The sequence below is a fragment of the Sorghum bicolor genome, chromosome 1, assembly GCF_000003195.3.
Source record: "Sorghum bicolor cultivar BTx623 chromosome 1, Sorghum_bicolor_NCBIv3, whole genome shotgun sequence".
In the NCBI taxonomy this organism is placed as follows: domain Eukaryota; kingdom Viridiplantae; phylum Streptophyta; class Magnoliopsida; order Poales; family Poaceae; genus Sorghum; species Sorghum bicolor.
In genome coordinates, this window is record NC_012870.2 from 74,355,140 (window position 1) to 74,377,651 (window position 22,512).

Here is a 22,512-nt window from a genome sequence, read left to right on the forward strand (position 1 = left end):
TGCATGCTCAACTTTAGTGATCAATAGAATCCACTTCTATCTCTCATGCATCCTATGAATTTGAGATATGCTTTGTAAGCTTCGTAAAGTTATGGAATGGCAAATTCCAACCTAAAATAATCTAATCCATCAAGTAGATTTAAGTTTCACTAAAATGAAAGGATGTAAACGACCCCTTAATAAAATACATGCCACGGTGGTGACGGGATGATAACGATGCTGATATAAGCAATGATCAAGCCAGCAGTTGCTTTTAATCACAGTGGGTATCATCCTGAAAACTAGCATTAATTAAAAAAAGACAGTCAAGTCTAAGAAAGTTTGAATGCGGTTTTGATTCTGGCTAATGGTTAACGGTTAGTTATGGCCAGCAGCATCTTTCAGTAAACATAAAACAATGGCTGCTTGCTTGCTTTGAATTTTCGAACATTCGCCACTCTTTGGCAATGCGCGTGCTTGCATCTGATGAATGGTATCTTTGCTGCTGGCTAATGCATCTGCCTTCCTGCATCTATTGAACAGCAGAGATCGAACATGATTCCTTCATTCTCCAGATGAACAATGGAGGAACAGAAACAGAGCGAATCAAATAAGTTGAGCCGTGATTATTTAATCAATAAGCTAGGTGGCCCAACTATTCTCCCAAGGGACAGGCAGAATTCAGGAAAGATATATATGATCCATCTGACATCAGAGAACTGGACCTACATATCGCAGACCGGCCTAAATATATACGATATGCATGTCACGCTCAAAACAAACACTAATAAACGTTCAGTACTAATAGATGCGCAGGAGTTGCGTAGTTTCAATCTGTGTGAGCTGAAAATGGTTTTAGCATGACCATATAACCTAGCTACTCCCTCCGTTCTACAATAATTATTGTTCACATTTTTCGAAAAACAACTTTAACTAACTATATATTAAAAATATTAATATTTATGGTATATAATTAGTATCATCGGAAAAATCTTTAAATCTAATTTTTGAATATATTTATTTAAAAATACAAATATTATATATATATATATATATTTATAAATTTAGTCAATCTTGCAACACAAAATCCAAAACATCAGTTATTTTGAGATAAAGGAAGTACGTGGCTTGCCAGTCATGATGACCGCATATACCTCGTCATGCATGAACTAATGGTGATTTTTGTTTTCGACGTAACAACAACATCTATTTCAATTAGTAAACCAACTAACCAAGGGAAATTCTCTTATCTGGCTGAGCCGCTGAGGGAAATTCTGAATCCTATTCATATGCCACGAGTCGCAGAGCCAAGCTGTACGATCGCCGGCGGAACAGCCTTATCGTATATATGCATGATCCAATGCTTATCTGAACCAACATGTATGATGTATCCACAGCAAATAGCAACATTGGGTGCATCCACACTGGCCAATGCAAGTTGACATTCTTGAGGCTACAGATGATACCTAACGAAATTAATTACTCTCTTTCCCATATTCGAAATGTGCATCACAGTGCATATATGGGCCGGTCATATGTTCATAATATTCTTTTAGCATAATTGATGTTAGAATCTTTATACGAAATAATGCATTTCAAGATATGTGCTAACCGAATGTGAGCACATGGTCTCACGTGTACGTAGCATAAGAGTTGGCCAACATCACTAGGAATTATTAATAAGCAACCCAATGCAAACTGTGATGTGAATAATGACTAACTGAGACTAAATCAAAACATGCAATGCTTCTCTCAAAACACAATTAAACTTATGTGCTCCATCCAATAAAAAATAGTCAAGAGTAATCTTCATAGCAGTCCTACATTTGCTACCTACTGACTGACATGTATGCATGCATGCCACTAGTAGATCGAGGAACGAGGAGGAGCATGCAGGGCAGACCGAGGGATGAGGAGTCAAGGACGATCTAACAACACCACCGCACCAGCTATGCTGCTTGAATTCTATACACATGTTATTTTTTCTAAATCTCGAATAGATCGGGTATACCCAAACCCAAAGCTGAATTATCTGGAACTCAAATTTTAGGTAATGTTTTTCTAGACAAATATCATGTATTGATTTCTATTACCCGAATTTCAAATTACCCAACCCAAAAAATTTGGGTTACCTGGTTCCATGGCTAGTAGTGATCGAATCACACCGTCAAGCCAAACCCTCACTTGGATCTCATATAGGAGGTTAGAGGTGAGGAAAGTTAGGGGACATGAGAGAGTTACGAGGAAAGGATAGGTGGAGACCACTACCACCTCACCGCCTATCAACAACATTGTAATTGGTTGCCCTTGGTCATGGTAGAGGTAGTCGGAATTAATTTTTAGTCGCTCTTATGTTGTCTACATGTGGAGAACTCGAGGGATGGAGCTCTCTATGTATGAGATGTTATGAGTATGATTACTGTTTTGGATAAGATGTCAAATATTTGAATCAACCTAGCTACATCCTTTTCCCGATCCAAAGAAATGGATTATTTAGAGAATACATAACTAGAAAGATATACCCTAGACACTGTTGCAGGAATTTCTCAGAAATAAAAACAGTTGCATGCGTGAGTTAAACCTACATGTTCTTACATCTATTCTTATCAAAATTGGATAAGATATTGGAAGAATCCAATAAAAAAATAATAGAATTAGAACGATGGAATGTGTAAAACAAATAGCAATATATGGATGCCTTCTATATTTCTTAGCGCTTTGTGGAAATGATGTAGATAGCTTGTATTAAGCGGTCGGAAGTTAGTGGGATGACATAACTATTAGTGAGAGATGATGCAAATAGCTTGCATGTTGAAATATAACTTATAGTGGAGATTAGCTTTATAAAAGATATATAGATATGTATAATTATGTCCTTTTTTGTAGACACACTCTTATTTGCTTTTGGTCGTATCTGCTCCATATTGTTTTATTCCAATTGGTTCACCAACACCGTCCAATTTGTATATACAATAGTAGTATTCTCTCCATTCTAAATTATAAAATATATTACTTTTATTATGTATTTAGACATAATGTATATCACAGTACATAGTAAAAACTATGTATTTAGAAAAGTCAAATATCTTATATAATCTAAAATTTAAAATGAAAGTGAATGCTATTAAAGTATGTTTGGTCGGGGTATTTTCTTAGTCCGGCTCTGGCTTCTTAAAAAAAGTCGTTATTTATGAAAAATAGAGGAGCTAGACCCATTACTTCTCCGACGATCATCTCTAATGCACTGGCTGCAGCACATTCAATCATCGCGGGAGAAGGAAAAGGGCAAAAGGCACTCCGAAACGCTGCCCACCCCGGTGACCGATGATGCATGTGGCCTGCTTTGTGGCGTGGTCCATAGCAGTCCACTACCAGTCTACCACACCCAGCCGAGCAGGCCATATATAGCAACATGTCAACTTTGCTCCGGCATCCACACACCCCTGCAAGTGAGCATTTCCTCTCCCTCTCCGGGGCGGGGCTCATCCATGCACGGGGGCGGGATGGGTGTCTTCTTCCTCTAACCGGCCGGCCTCTTGCCAAGAGAATCATATCGCCGTCCATGCATATATGTGATATCCGTCTCCCAGGGCCGGTGATGTTTACACGAGAGGAGGAATTCTAGCCTGCCTCTTCCTCTGATCGTTGTCAGCAAGATTCTCCGTCCAACCGCCAGAACCAAAATCCCTTTTAAAGCAAGGGAGCTCCCAGCTCCCGAGTTTCCCCAAACACTTCATTTCAGCCTTCAGCTATGGAGGCATCATCGGCATCAGCGGTCGAGTCGACCGCCACCGTGTCCGTCTTCGATGTATCATCCAACAAGCAGCGCCCAGACACGGCGAAGCTCGTGCTGAACAGCCCCAGCCCGCCGAGCCTGCGCGAGGAGCTCGTCGGCGTGGTCGGCAAGGCGTTCCGGCCACGGCCCCCCGGCGGCGGTGGCCGGGCGCCGCGCTGCCCGTGGATCCTCACGGCGCTGCAGTGCGTGTTCCCGGTCCTGCAGTGGGGGAGGACCTACACCCTCAAGTCCTTCAGGAGTGACGTCATGGCCGGCCTCACTCTTGCCAGCCTTGGCATCCCTCAGGTAGGCGGCTCTGATGGTCATGTCACACGCTTGCTGCTTTGCTCAATTCACGCGTCAGTTTTTTCCTCTCAAAAACTATACAGTATACACAAGTCTTTACTTATTGATGAGTAGTGATCTCAGCAAGAAATAACAATCAAGCTAGGTAGGTAGCTAGACGACTGTTACTTGAATTCAGGACGTCTTCTGGTGAGACAATGCAACTGACAAGTGTTTCTTGCACTAAATCTCTACTAGACAAAAAATCAGTTACTACTTACTTGTGACTTTATGAGGAACCACCACATACTTCAAGGATCATATATATATATAGATTTCCCCTTAAATTTTTTCTGATGAGCATGCAGAGTTTTCCTCGTCCTTATCTGACATGTGACTCCTTTGGATCTCGGGTATGATATTGTAGAGCATTGGATATGCCAACCTAGCCAAACTGGACCCTCAGTACGGTCTTTGTAAGTATCAATCACAAGCCTCTTCTCTCCATGATTGTTCAAAACAATTTAGCTTGCGCCAAGGCGCACACTCCATGTTTCTTATTTCGATCTCTCACTCATTCTTTCGTACTACTACCTTTTTCTTCTTCTGAAAGACACAAGTGTCGTGCCACCGCTGATCTACGCTGTCATGGGGACATCGAGGGAGATCGCCATCGGCCCAGTCGCCGTCGTCTCGCTGCTGCTGTCGTCGATGATCCAGAAGGTCGTCGACCCGGCCGCCGACCCGGCAACCTACAGGTCGCTCGTCTTCACGGTGACTTTCCTCGCCGGCGTCTTCCAGGTCTCCTTCGGCCTCTTCAGGTACTGTCTGCCGCTTAGCAAGCACTCGCCTCTTCAGGTCGAGACGTCTGTGTGACCGTGTCTGTTCTTCACGTTCCCCTGCAGGCTGGGGTTTCTCGTGGATTTCCTGTCGCACGCTGCCATCGTGGGGTTCATGGGCGGGGCGGCCATCGTGATCGGACTGCAGCAGCTCAAGGGCCTGCTTGGGCTCAGCCATTTCACCAACAGCACCGATGTTGTTTCTGTCGTCAAGGCCGTCTGCTCTGCGCTACATGACCCGGTGAGTGTGCGTCGTCGTCTCTGTCTCTGTCTCTCTCGGCCACCAAGATACTGGGCATATTTTTTTTTCTTTTTGTAAATAAATATAATAAAAAGAGCACTATGTACCCTGATGCATGCCCCACACTCATAAAGAGAGAGTCAGAGGCACAATGATTAGTCACGGTCATTACTTGGAACAATAGTACTAGTACGTCTTCAACCTCACACTACGGCCACTTGCCTGCGCACTGTTTAGTGTTGGATTATTGGAATCCAATCCGCCCGCCTTCATGTCAAATTGTCAACACCGCCATCTTGTGCCTGGCTTTTTACTCATGTCCGATTCTTATGTGGCTCATGTTCTCCGTATCATGTGCGTTTGTCACATGTGGCTCATGTTCTCTGTGCATGTCATCCGAATTGCAGTGGCACCCGGGCAACTTCCTCATCGGATGCTCCTTCCTTATATTCATCCTCACCACACGCTTCATCGTAAGAAGATTCAACCATTCCTCTTTTTTACTGGCTCATGATATGCAGATCGGAAGGTAACTTTAGTAAAACCCACACGATGACAACTTAATTAATGGCAGGGGAGGAGGTACAAGAAGCTGTTCTGGCTGTCAGCGATTTCACCTCTGCTATCGGTCATCCTGTCCACCGCTGCAGTCTACGCAACAAGGGCCGACAAGCACGGCGTCAAGATCATCCAGAAGGTGCACGCAGGCTTAAACCCAAGTTCAGCCAAGCAGATACACCTGAACGGGCCGCACGCCACGGAATGTGCCAAGATCGCCGTCATCTGCGCAGTCATCGCCCTCACGGTACGTACTGCCTGACCTCAGTAAGCCGTTCATCTTGTGTTCCATGGTGAAATCTGAATCCGGATTGCTGAAAGAGAAAGCTTTGCATTGCCTCTCCTAGGAAGCTATCGCCGTTGGGCGATCTTTCGCCTCGGTAAGAGGGTACAAACTTGACGGCAACAAGGAGATGCTGGCGATGGGGTTCTCCAACGTTGCTGGATCTCTGTCCTCGTGTTATGTGGCAACAGGTGATCAATATGGCTACTGAGTGATGGCTGCTGCAGTCTTTCAGGAAGAAGGAAAATACCATTCCTGGGCATAATGTCTGAAAATGTTTTTGATTCATCAGGTTCATTCTCCAGAACGGCAGTGAACTTCAGCGCGGGCGCCAGGTCGACTGTTTCGAACATCGTCATGTCCATCACCGTGTTCGTTGCCTTGGAGTTGTTCATGAAGCTCCTCTACTACACACCCATGGCGGTGCTCGCCTCCATCATTCTATCAGCTCTTCCGGGGCTGATCGACATCAAAGAAGCTTGCAACATATGGAAAATAGACAAGATGGATTTCCTCATCTGCCTTGGTGCATTTGTTGGTGTCCTGTTTGGGTCGGTGGAGATTGGGCTTGCAGTTGCAGTAAGATGCATGCTTGATACACCTCCATTTGAAAATCACATTCGAAAAATTATCTTTCAGCTTTTCTGACTTGTGGTGGGCTGATTGGATTGCTGCAGCTTGCCATTTCCTTCGCAAAGATCATCATACAGTCAATTCGACCTCAGGTAGAGGTTCTTGGCAGGCTACAAGGGACAAACATCTTCTGCAGCGTCAGACAATACCCTGTAGCTTGCCAAACTCCGACTGTGCTACCGATACGCATGGACACATCCTTCCTCTGTTTCATCAATGCCACTTTCATCAAAGAAAGGTACTAGCAATCTCAATATATAAATATGGATTTATAAAATATTCAGTACAAGTTCTCCAACAAATGTTGTTCAATCAGGATCATAGAGTGGGTTCGGGAAGAAGTGGAGAACCCAAATGGAAAAGCGAGAGAGAGGATACAAGCAGTTGTCCTTGATATGTCAAGTAAGTGCCCCTAGAATCTCCAAGATTTTACAAAAGGAGATGCTTGACTTTTTCTAGTTAATTCAATTTATCATTAGGTGGAATATACACCAATGTAGCTGTGAAAACCCATGTTCAGTGCTAATCTGATACAAAAATATGTATGCGCATGATCCTGTTTTTGCAGGTGTGGTAAACATCGACACTTCAGGACTCACTGCTCTGGAAGAAATACACAAGGAGTTGGTGTCTCTTGGCATACAGGTGAAGTACTGAATTGATCACAGAGTACCTTTACGCTTGGGTAAAAATCAAAGAGATATAATGCCGAATTGCCCGGTTTATAATGCTGAAACAACTACCTGCAGATGGCTATAGCCAGTCCAGGATGGAAGGCAGTTCAGAAGATGAAAGTGTCGCGGGTGGTCGACAGAGTAGGAGAAGATTGGATCTTCATGACAGTAGGTGAAGCAGTGGAGGCCTGTCTAGCTGCTCATAAGGGCACAGCTCTCGAATGTTGAGCATGCGCTTAATTAGCACTCCACTATTAGTACTGCTAAGGATAATCCCATAAGCGATGCGGCTTTGCATCCTATGAAGGTGTTACTGCAAATGCTTACAAACAGAAATGCATGTTTGCACATGATGGTGACGAAGTACCTATGAGATATGACTGAAGTGGTCGTGGTGGGAAACAATCCTGCTGTGGGAAGAACAATCCTTGAGCTTCACAAGACATGTTTTGGTGCTATCTTCATGATCTGTACTTGTACTTAGTTTTTCTTTTACTGTTTCTTCCTAAACAAAGATGAAATCTTGACCTAATAAGAACTAAGTGAGATTAAAAAGATACAGTTGCGCGTTTGAAACCTAAGAAACAGAGTTGAAGCGCGAATAAGAAAAAAGAGGGGGAGCGGGGCGTACAGCATGCGGCTTTGCCGGTCCGCCGGCGGCGACCTCGAGGTCGGGGAGGAGGGCGCAAACTGAACCAACCGGCCGTTGCCCTCGGCCGTGCCGCCCGTGCGGGCCTTTTAGGTCTTGAACGGCCCAGCAATACAGAAGTGGGCCGCTCAACCATTCACACAGGCCCACTTCTTGGCCGCACCCCCAGTCTCGTCGACGACGACGACTCGACGAGTGCCGTGCCGCGTGACCTTTCGTGGTCTTCCCGGTCTCCGGTCCCGGTCCCGGTCCCGGCCTCGCGCCGCCGGACACGCGGCCGTCTAATCGTCTATGTGCTGTGCACGTCGCCCTCGCGTGCCGGCACGGCCGCGAAGATGATGGCTTGTAGGGAGCGATGCGTCGGACGAGAGGGAGGAGGAGCCGAGAAGGGGATGGATGGACGGTGAGGAAGGCAGCGATGGAGCGAAACGCAACGCAACGCCCGAGAATAGGGGAGCGAGAGCCCGTGTCTGCATTGGCTTCAGGTTCGCCCTCGATTTCCTGAGAAATGAGATTCTGACAGTGCTAGTTTAGAGCAGTTCCAAGAGCCCTTAAACCACGGCCCTTGCTGTTGATTCGTGGGCTGGGCTCCCTTCTGCTGCTGCTGTTGGGTTTTTTTTTTTTTAATACATCTGTTCCAACATAGCTCTCAAATTTAGATCCCTCAAATCCATTGTAGTTGACACTAGTATATAGGACTCTCGGCCAAAAAACTTTAGTTTCCTCGACTAAAGAAGCACCATTCATACACCTTGTTTCACTTTGGTAGAAACTGGACTGCAGTGGTACTTGTTGAGAGTTGAGTTTGGCCTTGTTTAGTTACACCCAAAATCCAAAAACTTTTCAAATTCCCCATCACATCGAATCTTGCGGCACATGCATGGATCATTAAGTATAGATAAAAAAATAACTAATTGCACAGTTTGTCTGTAATTTGTGAGACGAATCTTTTGAGCCTAGTTGTCTATGGTTGGACAATAATTGCCAAATACAAACGAAAGTGCTACAATGTCCAAATCCAAAAAGTTTTTGAATCTAAACAAGGCTATGGGGAAAAAAACCTAGACCAAACTAGGGGTAACCAGGTGGCATTCTATTAAGAAGAAAATAGGCACACAAAAATTCGGCTTGATGAGGACTTGAACCTAGATGGTCTGGGTATACATCCACACGCTGGACCAACTGAGCTAGCTCAGCTTCCTTTAGTTGTTTCCTCGAAGCTTGGAGGAGGCCAGGAGGGAGGAGAAGAGAGAGAGAGGGATTAATGGTAAACTATTCTAGAAAAGCTATATAGTTTGACAGCAAATGTTGCAGGAAGGTATGTAGTTGTTCTTTTTACAAGTGCAAGTATTATCAAATCGATTGCTTGTGTGTTTTTGGGGACAGAGTTTAGCTGCCTGGCAAGTTGTAATTTGGCTGTACAGTTTTTTGTTTGTTTTACCTTTATTTTTCTAATAAATATGGCAAAACTTTTGCCATTCATTAGGAAAAAGTAGTGTTATCAAATCAATTGGGTCATCTGTTTGCCATGAAAGAAACGGAAAGAAAAGAAAAACTTAGTTCCATCCATCCAGCCCTCGTCTATGCAGGCTTTTCTTGTGCAGTGTTGGAGATGACCCTTGATGCCTACTTCCATTCGATACTGAGAATCTTCATATCATAGTAAGTGCCCGGACCACTCAGACCACGTCCATATTTGCTGTGATCCAGATCTGGTCTGGAATTTTGGGTTGCAATGCCCCTTCTGGTCCATCTGGGGAAAGGGCAGGGAACAATGCCAAAATATGTGGTCACCACTCATGCCAGTCAGTCACTTACCACCACTCACCATTGTTGCAATGCCCCTTCTCAAGCATGTTTCATTACTAAGGTCAACTTCTATCAAAACAAAGGTTGAACCATTTAGTTTGCTAATCAGTGTCAGCGCACCTTGCAAGTTCCACCACACTGTGGAAGTGTGGAATCTTGAGATTCGAATCTCGCTTAAGGCAAAGTCATTTGGTCCATTGGCTGGGTAGGAATGGTGTAATTGATCTTTCAGAAAAAAACACTGGTGTAATCAATGCATGACAACTAGATTCAGCACTTATATCACACATATGATACACAGTGCACATAGAATATTATAGGCATTCTCCAAGATAAGCCTTTGTCTTATTTTTTTCTTGAACACTTAGGAGGATTGTGTATCATTTCATTAATAGGTAGAAAAGGTGGTCTAGTTACATTCTGATTCCACGGCTTGGGTTACTTCTGTCATTTCATTAATAGGTAGAAAAAACCTCCTGTCTTATATACTATGAATTACTTCTGTCATCATTTATCCTATGGTTACACTAATACATTTCAGTTTTGTTTGCTGAAAATTATATTGGTTAAAATTTGCAGTTAAATGAGTATCAGATGTGCATTAAAATGTATGGCAAATCTTGTTAAGCTCAATCGTTTACACTTTTTCTTTCAATCAACTATTTTTTGAAAATAAAGCTGCAATTGTGAATTTATGGCAAATCTCTTTAAGCTCAATCATTTACACCTTTTCTGTAGTGCCTTTAATTTCTTGGTTGGCAAAGATCACGTGGTTGGTGCAGACATATGAAATGCTATTCTTGAAATCCTCATAACAGGTAGTTGTAACTTCTAAGTGCTATTCTTTGTTTTCTCTTGCTATTTTTATGTTTTGGTTCTAGAGAACTCTTTTGTAATGGTTGGAACCACCTTTTTTAAGTGCTGATTGCTGCTCCTCTGCTGAAGCCTGACATGTTGCGCTCATATAAGTGATCAATAGTTTCAACCTTTGACATCCATGAATAATGTGTGTACGAGCACAAGCACCTACAGTGTAGTCCATTATAAACAATAATGCTCTAGAAAAATGTTCACACATTCACTCATACTAGTTTTCTCAATACAGTGTGGAAACGCCAAGGTTCCACTGAGATGGGAGCATGATGAAAGAACAAGTTTCTTTTTTGAGCACGTGCTGAGCACATATTTCATTAAGGAAACAGAGTTTTTACAATGACCATAAGAAAACAAAAGAAAGATAACCAACAGCTATTACAAGCGACCTACAACCTCAAAGATGACCAACGACACAAGACAAGGGACTAACCTTGCAACCTAGAAACATAGACAAGAGAAAGTGTGCCTCACAACCAACCATGAACCATGTCCCCTTACTGATTTTGTCTTCCCTTGTGGCTAAGCACAAAATTACCAACAGTGCCAGGGGCATATAGCATGGTTTTATGATTTGTTATGAAGCTCGTTGATTAGAAGTCTAACAGAACACATGTAATTAGTTGCATGACTACTGGAAAACACTATCACAGATAGACAGCAATCAAGGGTGGCAACTCTGGAAACATTTACATCAGAACAAAGCCTAGTGGAACAGCCATGATTAGAAATCTGGGTACAGTTGAAATCATTTTGTGGACGAAGCACACATGCGGAGATAAAGAGAACTCATCATTGTGGATTCAATTATCAGAATGCAATGGGCTTCCTGTACATACGAATGTGACTTAAGAATAGGAGAGCCAATCATGTAGACCAGGAACTAGTAGGCACAGGCCCTTCTAGGACATCCATTCCTTTCATGAATCGGACTCAGCATAATTCTATAGGACTATATATATGCCAGATTGTAAGGCCAACTTAGAGCAGTCAAATATATGTGAAACATCCAAGATCCATCCAGAATTGTGCTGCTTATCTAGATCTTGGAGCCTTGGAGGCACCAATATGATGTGATGGAATCTCAGCAATTCCCTCGAGGAGTTCACCCAAACACTTCAGAACCAGCCATAGAGCCCATGGCAAGACCCAAAAGGCCTGATATGATGGAATCTTGGCAGTTCCCTCAACAGCAAGGAGTTCACCCAAACACTTCAGAACCAGCCATGGAGTTCATGGCAAGTAAGTCATACATACCCAAAAGGGCAGATTTTGCAGAGCTGGTGCTGCAAGGTCCAGAGCCTCCAAGCCTGTGGTATGTTCTCATTGGCATGTTAAGAAAAACAGTTCATTACCAAAGCGCAGATAAGCATTTCGCACTCTCTGTGTGTGCAATGTCAATTCTGCATGGCCTGTTTCCAATACTTGAATGGTGGAAAAGCTACAGCCTGAAGTCCTTCCGTAGTGACCTCATGGCTGGTCTCACTCTCGCGAGCCTTAGCATTCCACAGGTGACACTTTTTTAATTATAAGTAATTGTGTTACTATGCAGTACATATATAGTACATATACAGAGATTTTGACTAACTTTATCAGATTGATATTTTCTAGAGCATTGGATATGCAAATCTTGCTAAACTGGATCCTCAGTATGGTCTTTGTAAGTAAAATCACATTTTTTGCTTTTCTTTCTCTTTTGACGTTCTTCTGACCTACCTCAACTTGCTTGGGACTAAAAGGATTTGTTGTTTTTTCTTTTGATGTTCTTCTGAATAAATGGTTTTGTTGTTTGTGGTAAGATACAAGTGTTGTGCCACCTCTTGTCTATGCTGTAATGGGGACCTCTAGGGAGATAGCCATTGGACCGGTTGCCATTGTGTCACTCTTGCTTTCATCAATGGCTCAAAAGATAGCTGACCCAGTCATCGATCCAGCTTTCTATCGAAAAACGGTTTTCACTGTGACATGCTTTACTGGTATCTTCCAGTTTGCATTTGGTCTTTTCAGGTAGGCCTTTTCGGTCTTGTGATTACAATGAGCCTACTTTCCTTACTTTCACTAATTAGTCTTTTGCATTGATCCTTTTTGAGGTTGGGATTCCTTGTTGATTTTCTCTCGCATGCCGCAATCACTGGATTTATGGGAGGAGCTGCCATTGTTATTGGACTGCAGCAGTTGAAGGGCCTACTGGGGCTTAGTCATTTCACAAGTAGCACTGACGTTGTATCTGTCATCAGAGCAGTCTGGGTTTCTGTTCATGAACCAGTAAGCATTTTGTGCATCTTTTAACTGTGAATGGAATAGAAACATTGCAATCAAACTTGTCGATGGTTATGCATATTGGCTAATCTATCTCTTTTATGCTATTTCATAGTTCCATTACCAGTGGGAGCAAATTAGCTCTTACTGTACACCGTGTACTGCAAATAAATTTATGTAGTTAAAAAAGTCCTGGTGATAAGTAAGAATAAGAGGAGAAAGCTGAAATTTCAGGGCTAGAAGTAAGAGAAGTTTCAATATACACTGCAGCGAAAGTAGCCTCACAGTGTCTCAGTAAAGAGCACACTTCATCTTCAGTTACTGAATAATTTAATTGCAGCAACTGTGATGTGTAAAGTAGTATTTAATTAATAAAAAAGTTACACTTAATCATATATATGCCTAATCAATCTCCCTGTGGAAATTTAAAATCTCTGTAACATGCACAAGAATATTTGTCTTGAATCTTGATATGGCTTTCAGTTACTTGTATGGTTGCTATGCACGTTTTAATATTTGTTTGACGTATTCATATTTCTTGATGCACATTTTTTACAAAATTTGTTGGTTTTGGAAAGCTCTTTTTTAATTAAAATATTCGTCTGGCATGTGATGGCAGTGGCATCCCGAGAACTTCTACATTGGATGTTCTTTCTTCTTGTTCATTCTCGGCATGAGGTTCATAGTAAGATTATCCAACTGTCCTCTTGCTTGTTTGTTTATATGTTCATTTGTATGTACATAAACTCTTATTCCCATCTTAATTGAGAGGCAGAGCCTGCCATGTTTTCAAATAAATAAATAAATTATGTTCATTTGTTTCTTTTCAATACATGATTAAAAGGTTTGGGGGACCATAATTTCAGGGTAGAAAGAATAAGAAGCTTTTCTGGGTTTCAGCGATTGCACCTGTGCTCTCAGTTGCATTGTCTACTCTCATGGTCTATATGACAAGAGCTGATAAGCATGGTGTAAAGATCATACAAAAAGTGGATGCCGGCATCAATGCGAGCTCAATCAAGCAGATAAATTTCAATGGATCCTATGTTTCTGAATGTGCAAAGATAGCTCTTATTTGTGCTGTTATTGCTCTAACGGTATGCATTGCTGTCTGAATATATTAAACTGCAGCATAGAACAATGTAAGAAATATCTCATAATATCGCAGTGGAGTAGATTATTGGTTCAAGTTCAGCTGTCTTATAAACAGACAAGTACACATTTGTAAAATTCCAAGTCCCAACATCAAATTCTTCTCTGTTGTTTCTTGTAGGAAGCTATCGCTGTTGGCCGCTCTTTTTCAGTCATAAATGGTTATAAATTGGATGGAAATAAGGAAATGCTTGCAATGGGCTTCATGAATGTAGCAGGATCCATGTCGTCTTGCTATGTGGCAACTGGTGAATAAAACTTCTGTGCTATATGTTCAGCTGTTAACTTTTGTTCGACAACTACATTACTATGGTCATTGTCTGCAGGGTCTTTCTCCCGCACAGCTGTGAACTTCACCGCTGGCTGTAAGACAACAATGTCAAATGTTGTCATGGCTGTCACTGTTATGGTTGCCTTGGAGCTGCTCACCAAGCTCCTGTACTATACGCCAGTGTCTATACTTGCATCAATCATTCTATCAGCCCTCCCAGGGCTAATCAATTTCCAGGAAGTCTGCATCCTTTGGAAAGTCGACAAATTAGATTTCCTCACATGCATGGGATCCTTCCTTGGTGTTATATTCGGATCAGTGGAGATTGGGCTTTCAGTTGCAGTATGATTACTCATTCAAGCTCATCTTTACTTTTTGTTTTGATTCATCAAAGAATGCATGCACTCATGGAGACTTTGCAGATTGTTATCTCCTTTGCGAAGATTGTTGTGCACTCAGTCTGGCCTCAAGTCGAGATCCTTGGTAGACTTCAGGGGACGAACATATTCTGCAACATGGAACAGTATCCAATGGTTTGTCAAACACCTGCTGTTCTGGCCATACGGATCAGCACCTCGTTCCTTTGCTTCATCAACGGCAATTCCATCAGAGAGAAGTATAGATATACCCTAACTTGCAAGGTTACACAGGGCATAGTTTGGATACACTTCTGATATTATCAATATTTCTTGTTTTCAGGATTACTGGGTGGGTAATCGATAAGCGTGACGCAATCTGCTTGGTCGTCCTTGACATGTCAAGTAAATGAATTTCCATGTTTGAGTTGAGAATATATTTTCACACTCGGTCATAAGCCCACATTTACCCTGTCTGGTATGTGTGTCCCCGGCAACTGGCGTGCAGATGTTGTGAACATCGACACAGCAGGACTTGCGGCGCTGGAAGAACTGCGCCAGGAGCTGGTGTCTTGTGGCATACAGGTGCATGCCCTGACACTCGCACACTTAAGTTTGCACAAGAGAGGGAATACAACCATTCGAAGTTTCTTGGTAAAATAATCCGCTTCTCTTGTTGAAATGAAATCAATTATTCACAGATGGCCATAGCTAGCCCTGGATGGCAGGTGATCCACAAGATGAAACTAGCACGGCTCATCAGCGGAATTGAAGACTGGATCTTTCTGACGGTTGGCGAAGCAGTAGAAGCCTGCCCGGCGAATAAGAAGGGTAGTGACCTAGAATGTTGAATTCGCCAAGAAAGGGACCTCATGTGGGCCCGTTTCTGAACTAGAGTATATGAGTGTGGTGTGGTATAGATTTCTATGTACTCTGTCCAGGGCAGTGCAGCTCTGCGACATCTGTCAAAGGCACCTGGAGCAGGCAGAACAGAAGCATGATGCGTTCTGCATAGAATAAGGCTATGTGTGCAATGATGTGTGTGCGAATTTTCGCATGTCATCATGATGCGAGATGCGTGCGTGCGTTTGTTTGTGATTACTGATTAGATGCGTGCGTTCTGCGACATCTGATCAGCGTGCGTTTGCGAACACATGCGAAGTGTCGCTTTGTGATTATATGCGTGTATGTATATGCAATATATATATATATATATATAATGATTGGAATTTGGAATTCAGTGTCCTTGGGAAGGGGATTTTTTAATCATTTTTTATTTAATATTTTAATAATAATCACTCCTAATTTTTTTATCTGACTCTATTGGTTGATGTCTGTTACATTAGACGGTGTTCATGACGTGAAAAATGTTGTCACGCTACTCTTGCTGACAACTGACATAACAGCATTGTTCTGTCGCGTCACTGGGAGTGGTGGCAAGACTGAAACTTTAAAAGTCATAACTCTTTTGATACAATGTTGGATGGATATAAAATGTATATAAAAATTGTAGCTTTTGATGAGATCTATAATTTTATAGTTTTAAGTTTTTTCATTTGAGGACATTAAGATGCTTAAAAAAATAAGATAAAGTTTTAGGAGCATAATAACCACGTACAAGTTAAGATGTTGTTAAATGAAAATACATTTTATATAAAAGTTGTAGCTATCAGTGAGATCTATAATTTTGTAGTTTTGATTTTTATATTTTAAAATTGTTAAGACGCTCAAAAAATAAAATAACATTTTAACAACATAATAATCGCGTAGTTGTGCTTGTCGCATTAAAAAAATAATACCGTTCTTGTATGGTGTCAGATTTGACAGTTCAATTTTGTAGTTTCTAACTGTTATCTGTCGAATCTACTAACCATTCACCAGTGTTTTTCTCTCATAATAAATCAACGAATAGTACTTTGAGCTATACCTTTTTAGCCAATAGAACATATATCAAAGTTACAGCTCTATTTACCCACTCGTCCACTCACGGAGAGTTTATATCATATCAAGTAGCCTAAACTATCGTAGAAAAGGTAATGCCACACAGCTGAAGCATAATAATGTGCTAAATAATGCTCACCAGTTGCCTCCTTGGCTCTACTAATCACGGTGATTCGCACGGAGAGGATAAATATAAATCAAGGATAATAATAAAAAGTAAAAAATGAAAGAAAGGAGAGAAAAAAGAAACTGTAGTTTTTTTTTTAGAAAAGAGTGAAACAGTAGATGGCCGTGCGGGTGGGCTCCCTGGGCCGAACAATTCCGCGGACTGGGCTACCGCCGTCCGCCGCAGGCAGCCACCTTCCAGGCTTCCACCCGCGTGCTCTCTCTCTCTCTCTTTCTCTCTCCCCCCGACTGGGCTACCGCCGCCGCCCTACGCCAGGTGCCGAGGTCTTCGTCGATCTCTTCGCCGGCGACGAGCACACAAAAGGTATTCCCGCCCCTTCTCTTCCCTTCCTGATGTGCGAAACGGAGCACCCAAATCATAACTTAAGCTATTTGGCTATTTGATTGATGCCTACTTACTTCAAAGCCGTCCAGGATGGGATACAACCGCCACAGGCGCGGCCGGGGATCCTCCTCATCGTCTTCACGCCGTACCAAGCAAGAAGTCTCGTGGTAGTTAGCCCTGTTTCAACTCTGAATTATATTTACCTTGGTGTTTAGGTAGTGTCAGTGAGATGAATCAATTAAATTTAACGCTTTGATTGGAACTTTTTATAGAGCCCGAGTCTGTTTTTGGTTAATTTTTTCATTTTCTGTTGCGATATTACAGTATGCACTCTGTTGAGTTTGCTTTGCCTTTTGGACAGAGGATATTGTGTGCTTCAATTTAAATTGCTATTTTAGATTATAATAATAGCCTTTTAACAGATGGTTGTTAAAATCACCCTTTTTATTTTACAGTTTCAGTGATGATGGCCCTGGGACATCACTTCCAAGGCAAGAAGGTACACATTTTCTTGTATTTATGCATGCTCTGTTAATTAAATGTGTACGGTTAAGTTATTGTATGATTTAGTTGTAAAGTTGCACTAAAAATATGCTGATTGTCTCAACTGTTAATTATGATTTTTGCAATTTTTTTTCTGGGATATGAGCTAAAAGGATAAACTGGACTAGGGTATTCATTGATTACAACTACAGGGAGCGAGCATACCAACTATCATTTCTTAATTATATTGTATCAGTTATTGACAAATCCATTTAGGGGTTTAGTGATCTTCAGCTTCGTGAAATCAGTTTACATCATTCCTCAGATTTCAAGACTCAGTGCGTATTAACAATAAAATATTTTTGGTTTTTAATCCAGAAGATACAGAAGACGAATTTAAAGGTTCAAGAATTCAGCTTGCAATGTGGGTAGGTGAATGTTTCACATATAGTTATTAAATTTTATCATCCTTATTCCACATTGTGTGTAAGCTCTTCTGTTTGTTTGCTGTATAGGACTTTGGTCAGTGTGATGTCAAAAGATGCACTGGTCGTAAGCTTTCGAGATTTGGGCTTTTGAAGGTAAGGCACCTCTTGCTTCACAGTATTTGAACATTTTTATCCTCTTGAGACCAATCAACATGCTAATGGTAAAACTGAAAAAAAAATACATGAATAATTCAGATGTGGCACAGGCATGGAGATCTGCATATCTGATGTATTGAAGCTTATTTTCTTCAAACTTTTAGTATCTTTTTTTCTCTTATTAGCAGAGTTTTGTCAAACATCACCACTAAAAACTACAACTGTTCTTGATAAATTGTTATTTGTCTGACAGGAGTTGAGAGTGACCAATGGTTTTGGTGGTGTTGTTCTCAGGTAAAATAAGCTATGGAGATAAACATTTTCGTAGTTAATTTAACTGTATGAGTTTGTAAGTAAAACTAATCTTATGTTAGTTCCACTACTTAATTGTTTAGCTTCCTTTCTTTCAGCCCTGTTGGAACACAATGTGTATCCAAGGAAGATCATCCTATTGTGCAAAGAAAAGGATTGGCTGTGGTTGATTGTTCCTGGGCACGTTTAAGTGATGTCCCTTTTGTGAAACTACGTTGCGGTGCTCCTCGTCTCTGTAAGATCATCATATCTTAATAATTTGAGTGAAACGTACTAGGGATCATTAAACATTTCCTGAACCGTGGACTCAGATTATCACTTGGAGTGAACCACTTTAAAACTTGACCCAGATCTTCAGAGTTTATGGACCTAGTTGAGAATTCAGGATAAACATAAGGACGCCCAATGCACTTCACTGTAATTTTAATAAGACAGTGATTCATATGTTCATTAATCATTTTTATTTTTGTATGTTGTTCTTTGGGATTACTCTGTCCTACCTGTTCTGCATGAATTCTAGCAGCATATTTGGTTGCCCGCATTATCCAGGCTTTTGGAATGCAAATGCAGGACACCTGTGTTTGGATGTCTGCATAGTCCCTTGTGCGGGTTTCACAGTCCTTAGCACGCTTTCGGCTGCATTGTGCAATTCGGCCATCTTGGGCTAATGCAGGTTTGGTCACTGCAGCTGTTGGAATCACCTTACCTCCGCCACACCTCCACGACAGCAACACCACATTCCCCATCAGTGACGAGCATGTCTTTTATGCTTGCTCCAGTCATAGTGCAACCCCACCTTGTCTGCCAGCACCCCTGCATCGCACTCGCTGCCTATCGAGCACCTCTTAAGGCATCGTCGGCCTTTCCATCCGGCACTGGCGGCGAGATGCAAACACGCCAAACCATGCACGCAATATCAGCTGGATTCGCAGGCCAGCTAGACATTGTCAATGAGGAGCTCAGCCACACATCTCTGCCCCTCTCCCTCACCGAGATGCCGGTGAAGCATGGCCATGAATCAGTGATGCGCAGCGGCTCCTTGGTGCACATAGCCATACTTCTGTGCAGCCCGACGGAGCAGCTCAACGATGGGTAGCCGGGCAAGCAGCTCGGCATCGATGATGAACTGCTCTATCTCCTCATCTGTGCTCACCTCCACTTGCACATGTCTTACCGACACCTTCCCTTGTCCCTGGTGGCACTCGCGTGGGATTACGGGTGAGTCCAAGTCTGACGAGGACGGCAGCATGGCTTCGGTGGAGGCCAGTGGCTTGAGGTCGCTCCCTAGCCGGTGTGCCGCCGCCTTCCCCGGCATTCCCCGTGTTGGCCTCCTTGTGCAGCCTGTTCACCTGCATCTCCCGCACCCCGTATATGCCCCCAGAGGCAATGTCAACTTCTTGGCTTAGATTTTGGGTGGTAGGAGTTAGATTTAGAATGGATGATGTCGATTCGATGGGGACAGACTTCGATTGAGTGGATGAAAGGTTGATTTGAGAGGCTGTGAGCCTGCAGCAATGGCCGCACATCATTGACCATCCTGTCTAGCAGAATGGTGCACCAGCAGCATATGGAGAAGGACAGGAGAACGAGGGGAGGTGATAAGATTTTAATCTTATCACTGAAAAATCTTATCATAGAACAATGAGAATTGAGAAGCAGGTTACCATATGCAATCAACCAACACAGTCTTGTCAAATGCGACCTGGCTATGCAGAGCAACCAAACATCAGCTAACCGCATAGGATTGTCCTGGCTTGGGTTGGCCTGCATAAGCCCTCATGCAGGCTTAAGCTTATCCAAGCTACCAACCACACACTATTGTAAAATGATTTTATATATAATGTAAAACTTATTTGTTTTGAGTCCCCATGTTAAAAAGAATAATAGAAAGGTTGTAGGCTCTGCTATTGCAATTCAGATTGTGCTTTTGTTTTGTTTTGTTACAAAGATAAATTTTCATGTTTTTCTTGTACCAAATATGTTTGCTCACTATGTGCCCTACAAGAGAGAACCTATGTAACGAAGTAGGTCCTTTTTTATGGCTTCATATATATATAAACCAGAGTTGGATTTGTTAAAGATATTTGTGCTTTTATTTTAATAATTGCAGTACCATGGTTAGTAGCGGCAAATCCTGTGAACTATGGTCGGCCATGTGAACTGTCTTGTGTGGAAGCTTTATCAGCAGCCCTCATAATATGGTAAATTTTTGAAGCCTTGCCTAACAATAATGTTTGGAATATGTAGCTCATATAATTCTGTAGCTTGATTTATAATTAGTTACTGTCAGGCATCAGCTTATGTTATGTACATATTTGCAGTGGGGAGGAAGATACAGCACATTTGCTGCTTGGGAAATTCAAGTGGGGTCACGCATTCTTGTCTCTAAACAGGTCAGTTCAGTGGAAATTTTTGTGTTTCATACCTAGACTAACAGTGATCTTATTAGGCGATGATACACCAATCAACTAGTTTATTGTGATGAAATTGTTTTTCTGGTTCCAAATGATGAGTTCTTACCTAACTCGAGGATGGTGCAAGGGCAATCCACTCTGCCCTATTTGCACGATTATACCATACTATTATCGTTAGGATTAAGTCCACTTTTAGCCCCTCAACTATTGACCGAGTTTAATTTTAGCCCTCAACTACAAAACCGTCTGTTTTTCACCCTCAACTATCAAAACCTGTCACTTTTAGCACCCGGAGAGAGGACAGGGCGGTTTTGAGCCACTTTAAGCGGTTTTTCCTTTTTCTTTTCTATGGTTAAACCTGTGAATTTCATAGTGAATTGTTTGAGCATGGTAAATTCATCAAATTTTTTGGGTAGCCTTGTCATGATGTTCTCTATGCAGAAAAAAATGTGAAACTATGGAAGTAAGTATTTTTTGGATGCTAAAAAAATAGCTCTTTTAATTAATAAATACATGTTTTATGATTTTTGTAGGATAATATATATATATATCCTATGATCATGAAACTCTCTGGGTGCTAAAAGTGACCGGTTTTGATAGCTGAGGGTGAAAAACAGACGGTTTTGTAGTTGAAGGCTAAAATTAAACTCGGCCAATAGTTGAGGGGCTAAAAGTGGACTTAATCCTTATCGTTATTCAACACAAGGAAGTTTGTATGTACTCATTATCCAGCAATGCTAAGGATAGAGACATTCAGTTATCTATATGACTAATATTCCAGTTTATTTACTCATGTTTAATTGTTTATCCTTAGCAGTAAATGCAGTTAAATTGTCAAGCCTGTATCCATCCTACTTGATATGCCCTGTTCACATTATGTATTTAGGTCAGGTTTTCATACATTGTAAAACATGCAGAGATCTCCTGAAAGCGTACTCCCAATGTGAAAATGGATCTGAGATTATCAATGTGCAGAACTCATGGTTATCGAGTAACTCAAGTGTTCCAAAGCCACCCGTAAACGGTAATATGGTTTCACAAAGTTTATCTGTCTTTAGAGTACAAAAATTATTCGTTGGGTATTGATGGTAGATTGACAGGGACAGAGGAAGCACGGCAAAGCACGGAGGAGGGATCTGAAGGTGATTCAGACGATGACTTGCCCCCTCTCGAGAAGAATCTGAACCACCTGAACCTTGATGAAGATGAAGAAAGCGAGGAAGAGAGTGAAAGCGAATAAAATTATGGGCTGCCAACTTTACGGCAGTTTTACAAGTGAACTTCAGCTGCCTTTGGGTTCTATACCCTTTTCTTCTTAATATATTTTGATGCGCAGATCTCGTGTGTATTCGAGAAAAAAAACAGTTGCCTAGCTACTACTGTAGGGTTCCTTCAGTGTCTAATCAGAATAAACTTCAGTGGTCTTTTCGTCCTGATGTTGAATGCATGGTTCGAAAAGAAATCCTTGTACACCTGTAGTACTGTGTACCTATAGCACCGCTTTGAAGATAAATGATGAGTTGAACACATTGAGATCATCTTTTTCCTAGGAGAATACACATACCACTAGCTGTGGCTGGCTGGGTCATGAATTGGGCTGGGGTGTTGCCTGTACTTGTTGGTTTTTTCAT

The 22,512-nt window shown here is 41.9% G+C and overlaps 3 protein-coding genes across 7 annotated transcripts; all 3 read left to right on the top strand.

Annotated features, from left to right (window-relative positions):
• LOC8054254 (low affinity sulfate transporter 3) lies at positions 3,405 to 7,761 on the top strand. The gene is made up of 12 exons (XM_002465658.2): positions 3,405 to 4,060; positions 4,467 to 4,515; positions 4,653 to 4,860; positions 4,945 to 5,119; positions 5,527 to 5,592; positions 5,694 to 5,924; positions 6,025 to 6,151; positions 6,253 to 6,539; positions 6,638 to 6,831; positions 6,910 to 6,995; positions 7,162 to 7,238; positions 7,343 to 7,761. The coding sequence occupies exons 1-12, from the start codon at positions 3,731 to 3,733 to the stop codon at positions 7,493 to 7,495; spliced, it is 1,983 nt and encodes a 660-aa protein (XP_002465703.1). The 5' UTR covers positions 3,405 to 3,730; the 3' UTR covers positions 7,496 to 7,761.
• On the top strand, positions 8,882 to 15,872 carry LOC8081891 (low affinity sulfate transporter 3). The gene is made up of 12 exons (XM_002465659.2): positions 8,882 to 12,109; positions 12,210 to 12,258; positions 12,398 to 12,605; positions 12,689 to 12,863; positions 13,477 to 13,542; positions 13,724 to 13,954; positions 14,131 to 14,257; positions 14,336 to 14,622; positions 14,703 to 14,896; positions 14,980 to 15,041; positions 15,145 to 15,221; positions 15,338 to 15,872. The coding sequence occupies exons 1-12, from the start codon at positions 11,675 to 11,677 to the stop codon at positions 15,485 to 15,487; spliced, it is 2,061 nt and encodes a 686-aa protein (XP_002465704.2). The 5' UTR covers positions 8,882 to 11,674; the 3' UTR covers positions 15,488 to 15,872.
• LOC8081892 (ribosome biogenesis protein TSR3 homolog) lies at positions 16,908 to 22,419 on the top strand. 5 transcript variants are annotated; one of them, XM_021451761.1, is made up of 11 exons: positions 16,908 to 17,067; positions 17,178 to 17,255; positions 17,544 to 17,587; positions 17,950 to 17,999; positions 18,087 to 18,152; positions 18,409 to 18,449; positions 18,566 to 18,702; positions 20,578 to 20,668; positions 20,789 to 20,860; positions 21,799 to 21,905; positions 21,988 to 22,419. In XM_021451761.1, exons 2-11 carry the CDS (start codon positions 17,179 to 17,181, stop codon positions 22,119 to 22,121), a joined length of 819 nt encoding a protein of 272 aa, XP_021307436.1. In that variant the 5' UTR covers positions 16,908 to 17,067; position 17,178; the 3' UTR covers positions 22,122 to 22,419. The 5 variants fall into 5 exon arrangements, with proteins under 5 accessions (XP_021307436.1, XP_002465705.1, XP_021307434.1 ...); XM_002465660.2 differs by having other exon boundaries at positions 16,909 to 17,067; positions 21,982 to 22,419; XM_021451759.1 differs by having other exon boundaries at positions 16,909 to 17,067; positions 17,953 to 17,999; positions 21,982 to 22,419.

What these genes read in the sequence shown, in the direction of transcription:
- LOC8054254 (XM_002465658.2), top strand. Translation starts at nt 3,731, where the DNA reads ATGGAGGCATCATCGGCATCAGCGGTCGAGTCGACCGCCACCGTGTCC. An exon ending in AGTTGTCCTTGATATGTCAA is followed by an intron (nt 6,996 to 7,161) that starts GTAAGTGCCCCT and finishes CTGTTTTTGCAG; the next exon opens with GTGTGGTAAACATCGACACT. An exon ending in TGGTGTCTCTTGGCATACAG is followed by an intron (nt 7,239 to 7,342) that starts GTGAAGTACTGA and finishes AACTACCTGCAG; the next exon opens with ATGGCTATAGCCAGTCCAGG.
- LOC8081891 (XM_002465659.2), top strand. Translation starts at nt 11,675, where the DNA reads ATGGAATCTCAGCAATTCCCTCGAGGAGTTCACCCAAACACTTCAGAA. An exon ending in GGTCGTCCTTGACATGTCAA is followed by an intron (nt 15,042 to 15,144) that starts GTAAATGAATTT and finishes ACTGGCGTGCAG; the next exon opens with ATGTTGTGAACATCGACACA. An exon ending in TGGTGTCTTGTGGCATACAG is followed by an intron (nt 15,222 to 15,337) that starts GTGCATGCCCTG and finishes AATTATTCACAG; the next exon opens with ATGGCCATAGCTAGCCCTGG.
- LOC8081892 (XM_002465660.2), top strand. Translation starts at nt 17,179, where the DNA reads ATGGGATACAACCGCCACAGGCGCGGCCGGGGATCCTCCTCATCGTCT. An exon ending in TTGCGGTGCTCCTCGTCTCT is followed by an intron (nt 18,703 to 20,577) that starts GTAAGATCATCA and finishes TAATAATTGCAG; the next exon opens with TACCATGGTTAGTAGCGGCA. An exon ending in TCAGCAGCCCTCATAATATG is followed by an intron (nt 20,669 to 20,788) that starts GTAAATTTTTGA and finishes ACATATTTGCAG; the next exon opens with TGGGGAGGAAGATACAGCAC.